This window comes from Arvicola amphibius, chromosome 11, assembly GCF_903992535.2.
Source record: "Arvicola amphibius chromosome 11, mArvAmp1.2, whole genome shotgun sequence".
NCBI lineage: Eukaryota > Metazoa > Chordata > Mammalia > Rodentia > Cricetidae > Arvicola > Arvicola amphibius.
The window spans coordinates 44,802,320-44,817,639 of NC_052057.2; the positions used below are offsets into that span (position 1 = coordinate 44,802,320).

The 15,320-nt window shown below is 44.2% G+C and overlaps 1 protein-coding gene across 1 annotated transcript in view; it reads left to right on the top strand.

The window, feature by feature from the left end:
* Positions 1–6,677: 6,677 nt before the first annotated feature.
* The window catches only part of LOC119826781 (pyroglutamylated RF-amide peptide receptor), a 28,236-nt gene continuing 19,593 nt past the window's right edge, over positions 6,678–15,320 (top strand). Inside the window, exon 1 of the mRNA XM_038348266.1 lies at positions 6,678–7,017. Coding sequence (XP_038204194.1) covers positions 6,678–7,017 — 340 coding nt within the window. The remainder of the gene's footprint in view (positions 7,018–15,320) is intronic.

Genomic DNA, 15,320 nt, shown 5'->3' on the forward strand with positions numbered 1-15,320 from the left:
TGCTGGCATAACTGGATGTCAACCTGTAGAAGAATGAAAGTAGATCCGTGTCTATCACCATGCACAAAACTCAAGTCCAAATGGATTAAAGACCTCAATATTAATCTGAACACATTGAGCTTGATAGAGGAGAAAGTGAGAAGTACTCTACAACAAATGGGCACAGGGAACCGTTTCCTGCGCATAACCCCAGCTGCACAGACATTAAGGGCAACATTGAATAAATGGGACCTCCTGAAGTTGAGCAGCTTCTGTAAAGCAAAGGACATTGTCACAAAGACACAAAGGCAGCCTACTGACTGGGAAAAGATCTTCACCAACCCTGCAACTGACAAAGGTCTGATCTCTAAAATATATAAGGAACTCAAGAGACTAGACGGTAAAATGCCAATTAACCCAATTAAAAATTGGGGCGCGGAACTGAACAGAGAATTCTCAACAGAAGAAGTTCGAATGGCCAAAAGACACTTAAGGTCATGCTCAACCTCCCTAGCTATCAGGGAAATGCAAATCAAAACAACTTTGAGATATCATCTTACACCTGTCAGATTGGCTAAAATCCAAAACACCAATAATAACCTTTGCTGGAGAGGTTGTGGGGTAAGGGGTACACTCATCCATTGCTGGTGGGAATGCACAATTGTGCAACCACTTTGGAAAGCAGTGTGGCGGTTTCTCAGGAAATTCGGGATCAACCTACCCCAGGACCCAGCAATTCCACTATTGGGAATCTACCCAAGAGATGCCCAATCATACAACAAAAGCATATGCTCATCTATGTTCATAGCAGCATTATTTGTAATAGCCAGATCCTGGAAACAACCTAGATGCCCTTCAGTGGAAGAATGGATGAAGAAACTGTGGAATATATACATGCTAGAATACTACTCAGCGGTAAAAAACAATGACATCTTGAATTTTGCAGGCAAATGGATGGAAATAGAAAACACTATTCTGAGTGAGGTAACCCAGACCCAAAAGATGAACATGGGATATACTCACTCATAATCGGTTTCTAGCCATAATTAAAGGACATTGAGCCTATAAATTTGGGATCCTTGAGAAGATAATAAGAAGCTGAACTCCCAAAAAAAAGATATAGTAATCCTCCTGGATATTGGAAGTAGACACGATCGCCAGGCAAAATTGGGAACTTGAGGGTTGGGCGAGACTGGGCCAAGGGAAAATGGGGAGAGAAAAATGTGAAGGGGAGAATGGGGGGAGCTCGGAGGAATGGGATGCTTGGGATATAGGAAGGGTGGATATGGGAGCAGGGAAGCATATATCTTAATTTAAGGAGCTACCTGAGGGTTGTCAAGAGACTTGACCCTAGAGGGGTTCCCAGGTTTCCAGGGAGACGCCCCCAGTTAGTTCCTTGGGCAGCTGAGGAGAGGGAGCCTGAAAAGGCCAGTTCCTATAGCCATACTGATGAATTTCTTGCATATCACCATAGAACCTCCACCTGACGATAGATGAAGAAAATGACAGAGCCCCACATTGGAGCACCGGACTGAGCTCCCAAGGTCCTGATGAGGAGCAAAAGGAGGGAGAACATGAGAAAGAAAGTCAGGACCGTGAGGGAACTTCCAGCTGGCGACAGATGGGGAAGGTGACTGAGCCCCACATTGGAGAACTGGACTGAGCTCCCAAGGTCCTGATGAGGAGCAGAAGGAGCGAGAACATGAGGGAGAAAGTCAGGAACGTGAGGAGTGCGTTCACTCATGGAGACGGTGGGACAGAACTAAAGGGAGATAACCAACTCCAGTTGGAATGGGACTGATGGATCATGCGACCAAACCCGTCTCTCTGAATGTGGCCAACAGCGGGGGCTGACTGAGAAGCAAAGGACATTGGTGCTGGGCTCTGATTCTTCTGCATGGACGGGCTCTGTGGGAGCCTTCTCAGCTTGGTCGATCACCTTCCTGGACCTGGGGGGAGTTGGGAGGACCTTGGACTTAGCATAGAGTGGGGAACCCTGATGGCTCCTTGGCCTTGAGAGGGAGGGAGGGGAGGTATGGGTGGAGGGAAGGGGAGGGAAGGGGGAGAAGGAGGGGCGGGAAGGGGGAGGAGGAGCGGAGGGAGGGGGAGGAGGAGGGAAGGAGATGGAAATTTTAAATATAAAAAAAATGTAGAAGAATGAAAATAGATCCATATCTATCACCATGCATAAAACTCAAGTCCAAATGGATTAAAGACCTCAATATAAATCCAACCACACTGAACCTGATAGAAGAGAAAGTGGGAAGTAGCCTGCAATACATGGGCACAGGAGACCATTTCCTATGTATAACCCCAGTAGCAATACACTAAGAGCAACAATGAATAAATAGGGTCTCCTGAAATTGAGAAGCTTCTGTAAAGCAAAGGACACTGTCATTAAGACAAAAAAGATCTTCACCAACTACACATCAGACAAAGGTCTGATCTCCAAAATTTTTAAAGAACTCAAGAAACTAGATTTTAAAATTCTAAATAACCCAATTAAAAATGGGGTACTGAACTGAACAGAGAATTCTCAACAAGAGAAGTTCAAATGGCCAAAAGACACTTAAGGACATGTTCAACTTCCTTAGCTAGCAGGGAAATGCAAATCAAAACAACTTTGAGATAACATCTTACACCTGTTGGAATGAATGGCTAAAATCAAAAACACCAATGATAATCTATGCTGGAGAGGATGTGGAATAAGGGGAACATTCATCCATTGCTGGTGGGAATGCAAACTTGTGCAACCACTTTGGAAATCAGTGTGGCATTTTCTCAGAAAATTTGGGAGTCAACCTACTTCAGGATCCAGCAATACCACTCTTGGGAATTTACCCAAGAGATGCCCAATCATACTACAAAAGCATTTGTTCAACTATGTTCATAACAGCATTGTTTGTAATAGCCAGAACCTAGAAACAACCTAGAATCCCCTCAGTGGAAGAAATGGATAAAGGAAGTGTGGCACATATAAACTTTAGAGTTCTACTCAGCGGTAAAAAACAATGACATCTTGAATTTTGCATGCAAATTGATGGAAATAGAAAACACTATCCTGAGTAAGATAACTCAGACCCAAAAAGATGTATATGGTATGTACTCACTCATTAGTGGACTCTAGCCACAAGCAAAGGACATAAAGCCTATAGTTCATGATCCTAGAAAAGCTAAGTAATAAGGTGAACCCAAAGGAAAACATATATAGATCCTCCTGGAAATTGGAAGCAGACAAGATTGTTGGGCAAAAGTTGGGAGCATGGGTGTTGAGATGGAGGAAGGAAGGATATGGGAGCAGGGAAGAAAATATCTTAATTAAGGGAGCCATTTTGGGGTTGTCAAGAGGCTTGGCTTTAAAGGGGTTCCCAGGTGTCCAAAGGGATGTTCCCAGCTAGGACCCTGGACAGTGGAGGACAGGGTGCCTGAACTGGCCTTGTCTCATAGTCAGATTTATGACTATCTTGAATATCACCATAGAACCTTCATCCAATGACAGATGCAGATAGAGACAGAGACCCACAATGGAGCACTGGACTGAGCTCCCAAGGTCAAGTTGAAGAGCAGAAGGAAGGAGAGTATGAACAAAGAAGTCAGGACCACGAGGGGTTTGTCCACCCACTGAGACGGTGTGCCTGTTCTAATTGGAGCTCACCAAAGTCAGCTGGACTAGGACTGAATGAGCATAGGATCAACTGGACCCTATGAATGTGCCTGAGAATTGGGACCGACTGAGAAGCAAATTATAATGGCACTGAGATTTGTCTCTACTGCATGTACTGGCTGTTTCGGGTCCTAGTCTATTTAGATGCTTACCTTCCTAAGCCTGGATGGAGGGGGGAGAGCCTTGGACTTCCCACATGGCAGGGTACCCTGCCCTCTTTTAGGACTGGAGGAGAGAAGAGGGGGTGGGAGGGAAATGAGAGGAGGGGAAGAAGTGGAAATTTTGAATGGTATTATTTATAAAGCAATAAAAAATACAAAGACAGGTCCTCTAGCTTACAGATCTGAGTGCTGAGGTTGCTCCCACATCCCCAACACACTTGGCGAGCATCCTCATGAAAGACTTTGGGCACAATGAGGAGGACTGTTATTTTAGGTAAAAGTGTTGGGTATGCTCAAAGTCTTATCTAGAACAAAAAGACAAGAAAAAATAAAGAGGATGTAGATTAGAAGTTAGACATCCAAGTATCAGGTTTTGCAGATGGCATGGTCCTTAAAAGAGCCCAACAACTCCAGGAGAAAACTCTTAGTCTGATACACACTTTCAGCAAAGTAACAGGGTACAAAACTGACCTACAAAAATCAACAGCCTTTCCATATGCTAACAATGAACTCATGGAGAAAGAAATTAAGTGGAGAAGAAAAACAAAACAAAAACCTCCAGGAAATGGAACCAACATAAATAATCATTATTGGACGAATGGATAATCATTCATGCATTCATTCAATGCATCCTTGGTTGGAACAAATACACATACACAAATGGAGTTTTCTAGCCATAAAGAGAAAAGAAAAAGAAAATGAAATGTTCAGAAAAATGAGCAGAACAAGAGATCTTGCTAAACAAAATAAAACAGACTCAGAAATACTGAATGTTTCCCTCCACACATAGTAGAGACAGAGAGAGAGAGACAGAAAGACAGAGACAGAGTAGGTCATGAAAGTAGGAAGTAGAAGGGCAACAGAGATCCTCAGGGTGGGGGAGGGGAAAGAAGCTAATGGAATACACGTGACAGGGAAGTAGAAGAATATCTCTTTGTGGACAGAAGGAGATATGTAATGTAAGAGGGAGTAAGGGATGTGGGAAGGCAATAGTGGAGGGGAGTGAGTTGAAAAAAATATGTTTATGAAAATGCCATAATGAAATCCATTACTTAGTCTACTGAATTTAACAGTTAATCAGTAAGAAAACAAAGAATAAAAATCACTAGGAATCGACTACAAAAGTCAAAGCAAAATCAATGCAATCAAAATTATAAGTTTCTTTCTGGGAAATACACTGGTAAGAAAATAAGTCACAGACTATAAGAAAATCTTTGCAAAAAACCTCTTTGAGAAAGAACTTGAGTCTAAAATATAAACAAGCCTCTAAACACATAAAGAGTAAATATCTCAATTAGAAAATGGGCAAATCATGTGAACATATTTTACTAGGGGAGATACTAGGCCCAAGGTACAAGTAAGTACAAGAGGACTCAGTGTCACCGGACCCCTGGAAGGCACAAAGATCCCAACACATCTCTACACGTCCATTGGCACAGCTAGATTTTTTTTATATTTATTTATTTATTTATTTATTTATTTATTTATTTATTTATTTTGGTTTTTTCAAGACAGGGTTTCCCTGTAGTTTCTAGAACCTGTCCTGGAACTAGCTCTTTTAGACCAGGTTGGCCTCAAACTCAGAGATCCGCCTGCCTCTGCTTCCCGAGTGCTGGGATTAAAGGCGTGTGCCACCACCGCCCAGCCACAGCTAGATTTTTTAACTATACCTATTGATGGGGCTGAGGAGACAGCTGCGTGGATAACAGAGCTTGCTGTGCAATCATAAGGACCAGAGGCTAAAACCATGGCATCTACATAACCTCAACCCCATGCTGTGGTTACAGGTATCTAACCCTCCTTAGGATCCTAAGAGCTCGATGCCCAACCAGCCTAGCCAACACAGCAATCTCAGGGGGCAGTGAGAGACCCTATCTCGAGTCATTAATTCAAAGAGGGATAGAGAAATGGGCTAATTTTGCTTTGGCTTCCTCATACATGCACAGTCACGTGCAGTAAACACACACACACACACACACACACACATACATATACTTAAATAAATAATAAATACCAGCAAAACCAAAGACTAATAAGGATGTGAGGAAAATTCAGGCTCACACATTGTAAACAGAAATGTGAGATGGAACTGAAACCTTGGAAAATACCTCAGGGGTCTCCTTACAAATTAAATATATAAGTCACATGTAGGAGCATCTAACAAAGCCTGGCACGACCAAATTACCCAGCAATTGGCCAGTGTTAAATAAACAAGTAAGGGGCAGGAAGGTGTGACTTTGAATGGGAAGGTCATTGGTAGCTAGGGCTAGAACACACACACAGACACACACACACACACCACACACACACACACACACACACACACACACACTGTCCAGTTCCTGGGTCTGTGTTGCTGCATATTAAGTGAGACACAAAGGAGTTAAGTGAAGTGAGGGATACAAGGAACCACTCTGCTATCACTGCAGGTTCCTCTGTGTACGTTCGTTTTTAACTGCGATGGTATGTAGGCTCACCTTATTTCTCACCAGGAGACTCCATGAGGAGTGGAAAACGCAAGTCTCCAGTTTCAACCTCACATGACCAAGGGCTAACAGAAGCTGACAACAGCAGGGGGATGGCGGGCTCCGCCCATCCTCATCAGTCCCAGGGGGGCTCTCCAGACCTGAGGATGCAAAGCTGACTACCTGCTACCGCGTGCACTGAGATCACAGAGTCAGGGACACGGGCTCAGACATCCCCAGGGATTGCAGAACTTTTGTGAACTTCAAACCCTCCTGGGTGACAGCGCCTGGCCCCGCCTCCTGCTCTCCCTTGCCTGTTATGTCTGGGCGCATCCTCCCTCCTCCTGAGCTCTCTGTCAACAGAGACTTGGATCAGCCAAAGCAGAAGACTGGCAGCACAGGCTCAGCATGCAGGCGCTCAACATCACCGCGGAGCAATTCTCCAGGCTGCTGAGTGCGCACAATCTGACTCGGGAGCAGTTCATTCATCTCTATGGGCTGCGGCCGCTGGTTTACACTCCCGAGCTACCAGCGCGCGCTAAACTGGCTTTTGTGCTGGCTGGAGCACTCATTTTTGCCCTGGCGCTCTTTGGCAACTCTCTGGTGGTCTACGTGGTGATCCGCAGCAAGGCCATGCGCTCAGTCACCAACATCTTCATCTGCTCTCTGGCACTCAGTGATCTGCTTATCGCCTTTTTCTGCATCCCGGTCACAATGCTCCAGAACATCTCCGACAAGTGGCTGGGTGGTAAGACAGAAATTGCATGTGCACTCGCGGAAACAGACACACACAGACAAGCACACTGCATTCACACTTCTGATCTCTTTATATTTCTGTGTCTAACTGAATCTCTGTGTCTTTCTTGGAAAGTCACCTTGCAGGCAAAAGGTGGAGGTGAGGGGTTGCTTATATGGTTCAGTCCAGACTTGGTTGAAGTGAGAGGAGTTGCTCAGGGAACCCGTGCCTGTACTTATTTCCAGCATTTTTCATAGTTACAAGGTGAGGGTTCCTCTATTTATTAATGAAATAGCAAAAGAATCACCAACGTTAAAGATCTCTTCTTGTTCTTCAACTTCCAATTTTGCTTACCAGTTACTGTGTGGATTCCAGAAATGTTTCCTGTATGTGCTAGCTAATATCTGATCTCTAAATTTTTTACACCAAATAATATATTTGCAGCAATTTCTACAAATCCTTTGTAGAAATTGTACTAAAAAAAATTGTAGGGAGAGATGTTGAAAGCACATCCCCTCTTGACTTCTAACAGGGAGATGAGATTGCACCCTTATTAGAAGAGGGGCAGAAACATGAAGAATCTGTTGGGTGGGGTCGCTGATGTTGGAACAGTATGTGGACATTGAAGAAAAATAAGAAAAATCTGGGGATTCCTGCTGACTGTGTTCTGACCACTGCCAGGTTGCACCTCAGGAGAGTTTACTGCTTTCACCCATTTTCATAAGTAGCTGTGTTCTTGTGACCACATAAAAATCCCTAGAAAGTGATTTTAAGTAAGAACTACAGCTCATGAGATCTCAACACCATTTCCTCCCTGCTGTGTTGTCTCTCTAGCGCATGAAGGGTGTTTTCACCCCCACCATTGCCCACCAGAGATCTCCTGCTCATTTCCTTGCCACTGCTGCCTTCCACTGGTTTGTGCTGTGTTTATTTCAGCAAGTGTGATGCTGAGTTGTTGGCCCCATCTCATCTGCCATGTGTTTCTAACGATCATTAACTGTGGAGCACACAGCATTGACTCGACAGTGATGATGTAGAGGGGTCGTAAATTGGTCCGCAGATCAGACACTGCCTAGTGAAAGTATTGTGTTTGTACATTTAAGATTGACCACTAAAACTGGCTCCAACAGATTCCTGAGGGGATTCTGGGTCCTTGGATGGGACTTCTGAAGGAAGGGTCTTGAGTTACTACTTCTAAGTGTTAGAACACAGATTTAGAAAGCAGTTGCACCCCTCCTGAAAAGGAGCACAGGCAGTGTGGGATCCTTTAATAGCAGTCTAAAGGCTAGATTGCCCTGAGCTCTAATCCATGCTAATTGGGCCTATAGGGGCTTCAGGTTTTCAATAGAGTATTGAGGAAAAAAACTTTGCAAGTGGAGTAGAGCAGATCATTAGGCCCCTGTTCAGAGAGGGGTTTGATCCCCACTGTGGGCCAGGCACCTATTCCCTGCGGAGAACATGGGGAGGAACAGTTATGGCTAACCTCATGCTTCTGGTTCCTTTGCTTCCGGCTTTATGGGAATCATTTCACTTCAGATTCTAAACGCTGTAGATGTGGTGACATTCTGCACACTTGTTTAGAGGGTTAGTATGATAAAGCATAAGAGTGCTTTGAACAAACTTGTTGTTAGGCATGGTGACACACCTGTAGTCTAGTACTAAGGGAGGAGTAGCAGGAGAATTGAAAGTTCTTGGCAGCCTCGGCTGCATAGTGAGTTTACATGAGGAGAAGCTGGATCACTAAAACAAAGCACAGAGAGGAGAGAGAGAGAGAGAGAGAGAGAGAGAGAGAGAGAGAGAGAGAGAGAGAGAGAGAGAGAGAGAGAGAGAGAGACAAAGACAGAGACAGACAGAGACAGAGAGACAGACAGAGATCATGCTGTGAAAGTATATGATTAATTCTATTGAGAACTGTTTAGTTGGAGATTGCTTATATTTATACAGGACTAGATAAATAACGCTCTATAAGTTGAGTATACAACAGCAAAATTACAGTGCAGATGAGAAGAAAAAGCCACAGACAGGTGTGGAGAGAACAAACTTGTATGCTATAGATGGAATGATAATTGCAAAACTATCATGATGTGTCATCAAAGGAGAGTACACAAGAATGTAAAAGATGAAAATTAAAGCATAAGTTATTTGACAAATCTATTGAAAAATTTCCTATATGGCAAAGTATCACCTTGAGAATACAAGAGTCTATAAAGCCTGTGGTTCTTTTGGGGTCTCACAGAACACAAGAGGCCCCAAAGTAAGTAAAATTAATATGTAACAGATGAAAAGCCACTCTGTGGTGGGAACACTGCCCAAGGAAGTGGTGTCTGAAGAGAGAAGGATGTCCGGGAGAGTTTGTCACTCCGTAGTTTGGGGAGAGAAAAAAAATGCTGTATTTTAAAAATGCTGTAAAAGACATTTGAAGAAAAATCATCAAATGGGAATGATGGAGAGACACAGAAAACCAGGTCACTGCAACTAGGGAAGGAAATGTGTTGTGAAAAAGTCAAAAATATGAAGCCCTGTCATAGGGAGCGGTAGGAAAAGCAAAGCATTCACGTGGGCCAGGTAGGAAAGCAACTCAGAGTGGACCTTCCCTGGACTCACTGCCATAGAGTGAGGACCAAGTCCTGAGGAGTCCCAGGACCTGAAGGCCCTGCAGAAATAACGAGAGCAGTTTGCTGAGCTGCTGGAGCAGAAGGGGACCCCTAGTAGATACAGAGACTGACGTTACCCTGGGCTTCTCGTGGGAACGGTTCACCCTGCTGAACATTTGCCTCTTTGAGGACCTGCGTCTCAGTTTCAAGAACGTATGCAAGCTGCTCACGAAGAGGATGGAGGAGTCTGAAAGCAGCCTTTAGCTGAGACCTGGTGAGGGCTGCTAGAGAAAGCAGCGGAGGAGGATTGACACCTGCTCGAGAGGGCCTGGAGAATGCATGTCTGCAGTGCCCGGAGCCCACCCTGCAGCAGATCAGCACCACTGTGGAGCAGCTTGGGCTGGGAAACGAAGTGGTCTGAGTATGGTTTTACAACTGGTGCCGGAAGGGCAAACGATTAAGTATCCACTATTCCCAGTAAGAGGAATATGAGGTGGCAGGGTCCCTTTTTCCAGGGCGGCCTGTATCATTTCCTCTGACTCCAGGGCCCCGTTTTGGTGCCCCAGGATACAAGAGCCCCTACTTCACCGCACTGTACTGTTCAGGCCCATTTCTAGGGGGAGAGCCTTTCCCTCTTTCCTGCTGTTCCTGTCATTGCTCTGGGCTCTCCAATGCCTTTATACTGAAGTGTCCCACCTGACTGAGGATGGGGGAAGAACCCAAAGCCTGTTGTTGCACCACGACTGTGAAATTGAGTTCTTCAGTTACTAAGGAAGGATTGCAAGCACAAAGAGTGGGGGCCAGAAGGTGGGGAGTGATGGACAGGAGAAGTTCACTAATGTCATTTATTATGAGCCCATTCTCATCATTCTGCAGCTTTGGACACAGAATGAAAAGAAGAAGAGAAAGAAGGAAGGAGGGAGGGAAGGAAAGAAAGAGGGAGGGAGGGAGGGAGAGAGGGAGGAGGAAGGAAGGAATTTACCTCTGAGCAGTGAATCTCAGCCTTTGAACATATGGAATCACCCCTCGGGGAGGTGTAAGGAACACTTGAGCCCACACTAAGAGATTCTGATTTTATGAGTCTGAGCATAACAGCTTGTTTTACATTTTCAAAACTTCCACACATCAGAAAGGATTACAATCTCCAGGCAAAGCTGAAAACCACCATGCAGCACAAACACTGACAGTGTCCGGCTTAGCTTGTTAGGAAGGCTAAAAGTGGAAAAAAGATTGAGGCAGAGGTTTAGAAAGCACAGTGCCTTCCACATATGCAACCTCAGAAAAAGATACAGTGCTTTTTAAAATGTGGGAAAGAACCAGAAATGCTCACGAAATGCAATGGAAGGTTGTGCTAAGTGCAGTCCAACAAGGACCCTGGGGAGATGGCCATTGTGGGCAGTCTGTGGGCTGTACTGAGGCCTTGGCCTTTCTGGACTCGTTCGAGACACATTTGTAAAGAAGTAAAAAATCATTTAAAAAAGATGAGAGTAGGAAACACACAAGTAAAACCCAACAAGGATTATTCTCTTGAAAACTACAGCTGTAGCTGTGGATTAGCACACGTCACTGAGGTTTCCGTCCGTTTGCCAGAGCTACAAGGATCATCTGGGTGGATGAACCAGGAGGTGTGACTCTCAGGTTTTATCAGAATAGCATCTGTCACTCTTCTTCACAAACACAGCTTTGCCTACGGTGTTACAGAAAAGATAACGTGTTTCACTGGAGGGATGGGAGAAGTGCAGGAGGAAGGGAAACAAAGCACATGCCTGAGGTGCTGCCTGGAACAGCTGGTGGGTTTCTTAGAGATGACAAACTCCTGAACTGAGAAAGTGCTTAAAGGAAGTTGTTGAACTTTATTTTACTGATAAGATATTAATTTGTGAGAGCAGTTCAGATCCGTGGCTTATAATGGAACTTTAGTGTATTAATCACTTAGTGAGGAGATGGTGTCAATTACATTTAGTATAATAATTTTCCTTCTTTTGCACTTCAGAAATTTGCATATGACAAAAGTGATGTGAAATCAAGAGTACTACGTGACAATTTAAAGCTCTGCAATAGTCACGAGGACAACTATTAAGCAGTCTCTTGGGGGGGGAGGAAAAGTTCTTGTTTAAAAGAAAAATAATCAAGAGTTAGATGGCAACATTAAACTTGGAAGTGAAGTCAGAAATGTTATGTCATGGGGCTAATCTGAGCGTGCTTTCTCAAATTAGTTCTGTGCATGTTTTGAGAGAAAAACTTGTGTCTTTAATAGTCAAGAAAATCACTAGATTTTCACAGACAGTAGAAGAGGGGAGCAGCACCCACAGGATTCTATGTAGAAAGTCTTCTTTATGTGGGACAACAATCAGAACAGTGACAGGGAAGGGTATCTATATTTAAAAATTGATCTCTACCTCAGAAGATAAAAAAGAATACTTCTTGCTATATCTGGAAAGTTCTAGAAGGGTCCATCCAGCTGGGACTCACTCTTTCTTTAGAATCAGGTATTGTGAATGAAGCTATGGAGTCCTCTGACCAGGACTTAGTTACACACTATAATGGTGGTGGACTGCATGGCCAGCTGGGAGGCCAGGGCCACTCCTGCTTGAATGAGTTGGGTAGAGTAAATTTACTCAGGAAATTTGGGATCAGCCTCATGTGGTACTCTGGTAGTCTTGTGTATTTCCAATGAGGCCATACAAGCAAGAATTTCCCTCCATCTGAGATGATTCTTGGCAGAATGCCTGTAGATACTTCATAGAGCAACACACCACTGCAAGATAGATTCTTGTCCTTGTCGTGTGAGAGATTCTTTCTCATCCATCTCCTACATTTGGTTTCAGGTGAGCTCAGATTGTCCCACCTCACTGTAGACTGCAGCATCTTAGAGTTCCATCATAGCTTGTCTCTACTCTAGCAGAATGAGCCATTGGTGCATGCTGTTAGTCATTTTCTTTCTGTGGACTGGAGGCCTAAGGAGCTGACACTTTATCTGTTCTGTGTTGTCTAACTGGTAAGCTTCCTGAATGTGTGTGGATGCCCAAGGGCTCACGAGTATGGGCTCATTGAGTCCTTGCTGGTTCCATGTATGTAACTAAAACCAGCCACGCTCATGGCCCCAGCAATGACAGTTGTGATCTCGTTAGCCACCAAGATTCCCCAGAATGTGTGTCCCCTGAACAAGGAACTCCAAAGGAGGGCATGTGTCATAGTGTTGGCCATGTATGTCTGTGGGACCAAGTCCACCTAATAGCCAGTAAGCTCTATGATATACGTCTTCTGCCTTTGATTTCATTGGCATCCTCCTCTATGGCCTAATCCCTGCACTAGGCTTTGAGGTTGAGCTTCATCAGTATTATGAAGCTATTCCATGTCCACCCCTCTTGGTCTGGGTAGGGTGACCTGAAAGGACACATGAGATTTTCAAGAATCTACAAAACCCATGTTAGTGCCAATAACATCGTCACCACCACCACTGGATCCTCCACAGGGGGTGTGTCAACTGTTTCTGTAGTTCATGAAAAGAACCATTTTCTGCCTCTCCTTTCAAGTTCACAAATTTTGTGGCCAACCAACTTCTATGTTTCCAGTTCTCCAACCCCTTCCTGCCTCTGCTGAGGAACCACAGACAGCTCAGTGTAAGCTGGGGAACTTTCCTTGCCAGCTCCACCCAGCCTGTGGCACTGAGGAAGACTTAGCAGAAGCTGTATTTTGTTTCCAATTCTGTCTGAAAATGATGGGTTCCTCGTGATCCATCCTGTAACAGCTAGGGAAATGCTTTCTGCTTTCCTCTGTCTTCCTGAAACTGAAACTAAATACATTCATTTCCTCCTGCGTCTGGGTTTAGAGTGAGCCAGTAGAGATCACAGAAACCTTAAAAGGCAGCCTTCCTCATTTCCTGGGAGCAACTAGACAGCTGTGCAGTAAGGCTGGGTCTGTGAAGGGGTCCATCATGTATCAGTTGCTTCGGTGTTAACTATGTTGTATATTACATTGTCTGGCAATGTGAGACCAAGCAGAGCAACTTGGAAAGAATGTCCGATGATGCCATCTAGTGGCTATGACTCCTGAGAACCGTTACAACAATACAAGCTTTACACTTTGTTTTTTTTAAAACAAAAACCAAAAAAATAATATTTTATGTTTATACCCAATAGACAGATGCTAGTCTGAGTCGTACCCAAAGAAGCTTCCCTTTGCAATAAATAATACTGAATGCAGAGACTCATGGCTGCTCAATGTGAAAATTAAATGTTCGTCCCTACAGACAGTACCTATATTATACTGTCCTGTCTAAGGTTCAGGAAACGTGCTCAAAGAGAAGACAGAAGAATGTAAGAGATAGAAGACAGAGAAAGGGGCTGGGAAATGCTGTGTTCTAGGCTTGACACAGCTTTTCAGTCAATCTCGCAGTGGTTACGCCTGCCTCCATTGACTGGGCCTGCACAAGGTAGGGCCTGTCATTAGTCAAGCCTGGACAAAGATTGGTGAGACGGTATCCCATCTTGATGACATACTGGCCACTGGTAGATTCTGAAGAGAAAGCAGGCATTGGCTTCCCTTGGATATTCACAGGAGAACCTGTGACTAGTTCAAAAGGCTCCCATGACTACTTCAAAACCAATATCACAAACAGCCCTTCTTAAACTCAGTGGATCAGAAACAAAACACAAAGATGTAAATATGAGAAAGGGACTCGTAAAGAGTAAAGAGTGATGGGGGAGTTGACAGAGTTAGAAGGGAGATGGGGGAGTGGGCTGAGTAGCGCTTATATATACATCTATCAAAGGAGAAAAATTAATAAGTGTTAGATATAAAAGAACCAGCCCTAGGGCTGGAAATACGGCTCAGTGGTTAAGAGCAATGACTGTTCTTCCAGAGACAAGGGTTCAATTTCCAGCACCCACATGGCAGCTTACAAGTGTCTGTAACTCCAGTCCAGGGGATCTGATATGATACCCTTACACCGACGCACATAAAATAAAGTTAAATGATTTATTTTTTAAAAATGAAACAATGCAGATCCAATTTTTATGGATGAACTTGATTTCAGAATGAATTAAATACTATGTACATATTTTCAACTATAAATTATTACTTGGAAACTCCTCCAATACTGCATGGAAAAGCAACTACATTATCTTAAAGACATTTTTCCCAGAGTAACTGCAATGTATGTAAAACCTCTAGATGGTACAAGTTAGCAAAGGATAGAGTTTGATGTCAAGACAATAATTAAGATATTTGACTCAGTTTCTTCGTTTGTATCCTGGAAGAATGGTTCTTCTTAGGGTTGACGTGATAATGAATGCCCCCATGAGTGAAAGGACTCGGGTCTCGGGTCTCTGAGGGAGGTGCAGTTGTTGTTCACGGAGTGAGGGATAGTGTTTTAATGTTGTGTAAGTTTGTGTGTAGAATCGGTTTGTCCGATAAGTCTGATAAAATGCTAGAAGAGCAGTCCTGCCCGTGCTGAATGCTGACTCACCAGGCTCCCAGGCGGGACCCACCACCTCGGCTCCTCTGGGCCTGAGGGAGGTCACAAGCAGTGCCACAGGGTGTGGGGCAGATCCAGGATATGAAATGACAACATCAACCCTTCAGGGTTTCTCTGCAGCTTTGCAGCCTGTCCTGGATCTCACTACATGACTTCAGCCAGTTTCCCGCCCCTGCTGTGTTGGACTGGCACAATCTGATGCTGTCTTTCACAGGGAAGCCTGATTCTGGCCCAGTTAAGAT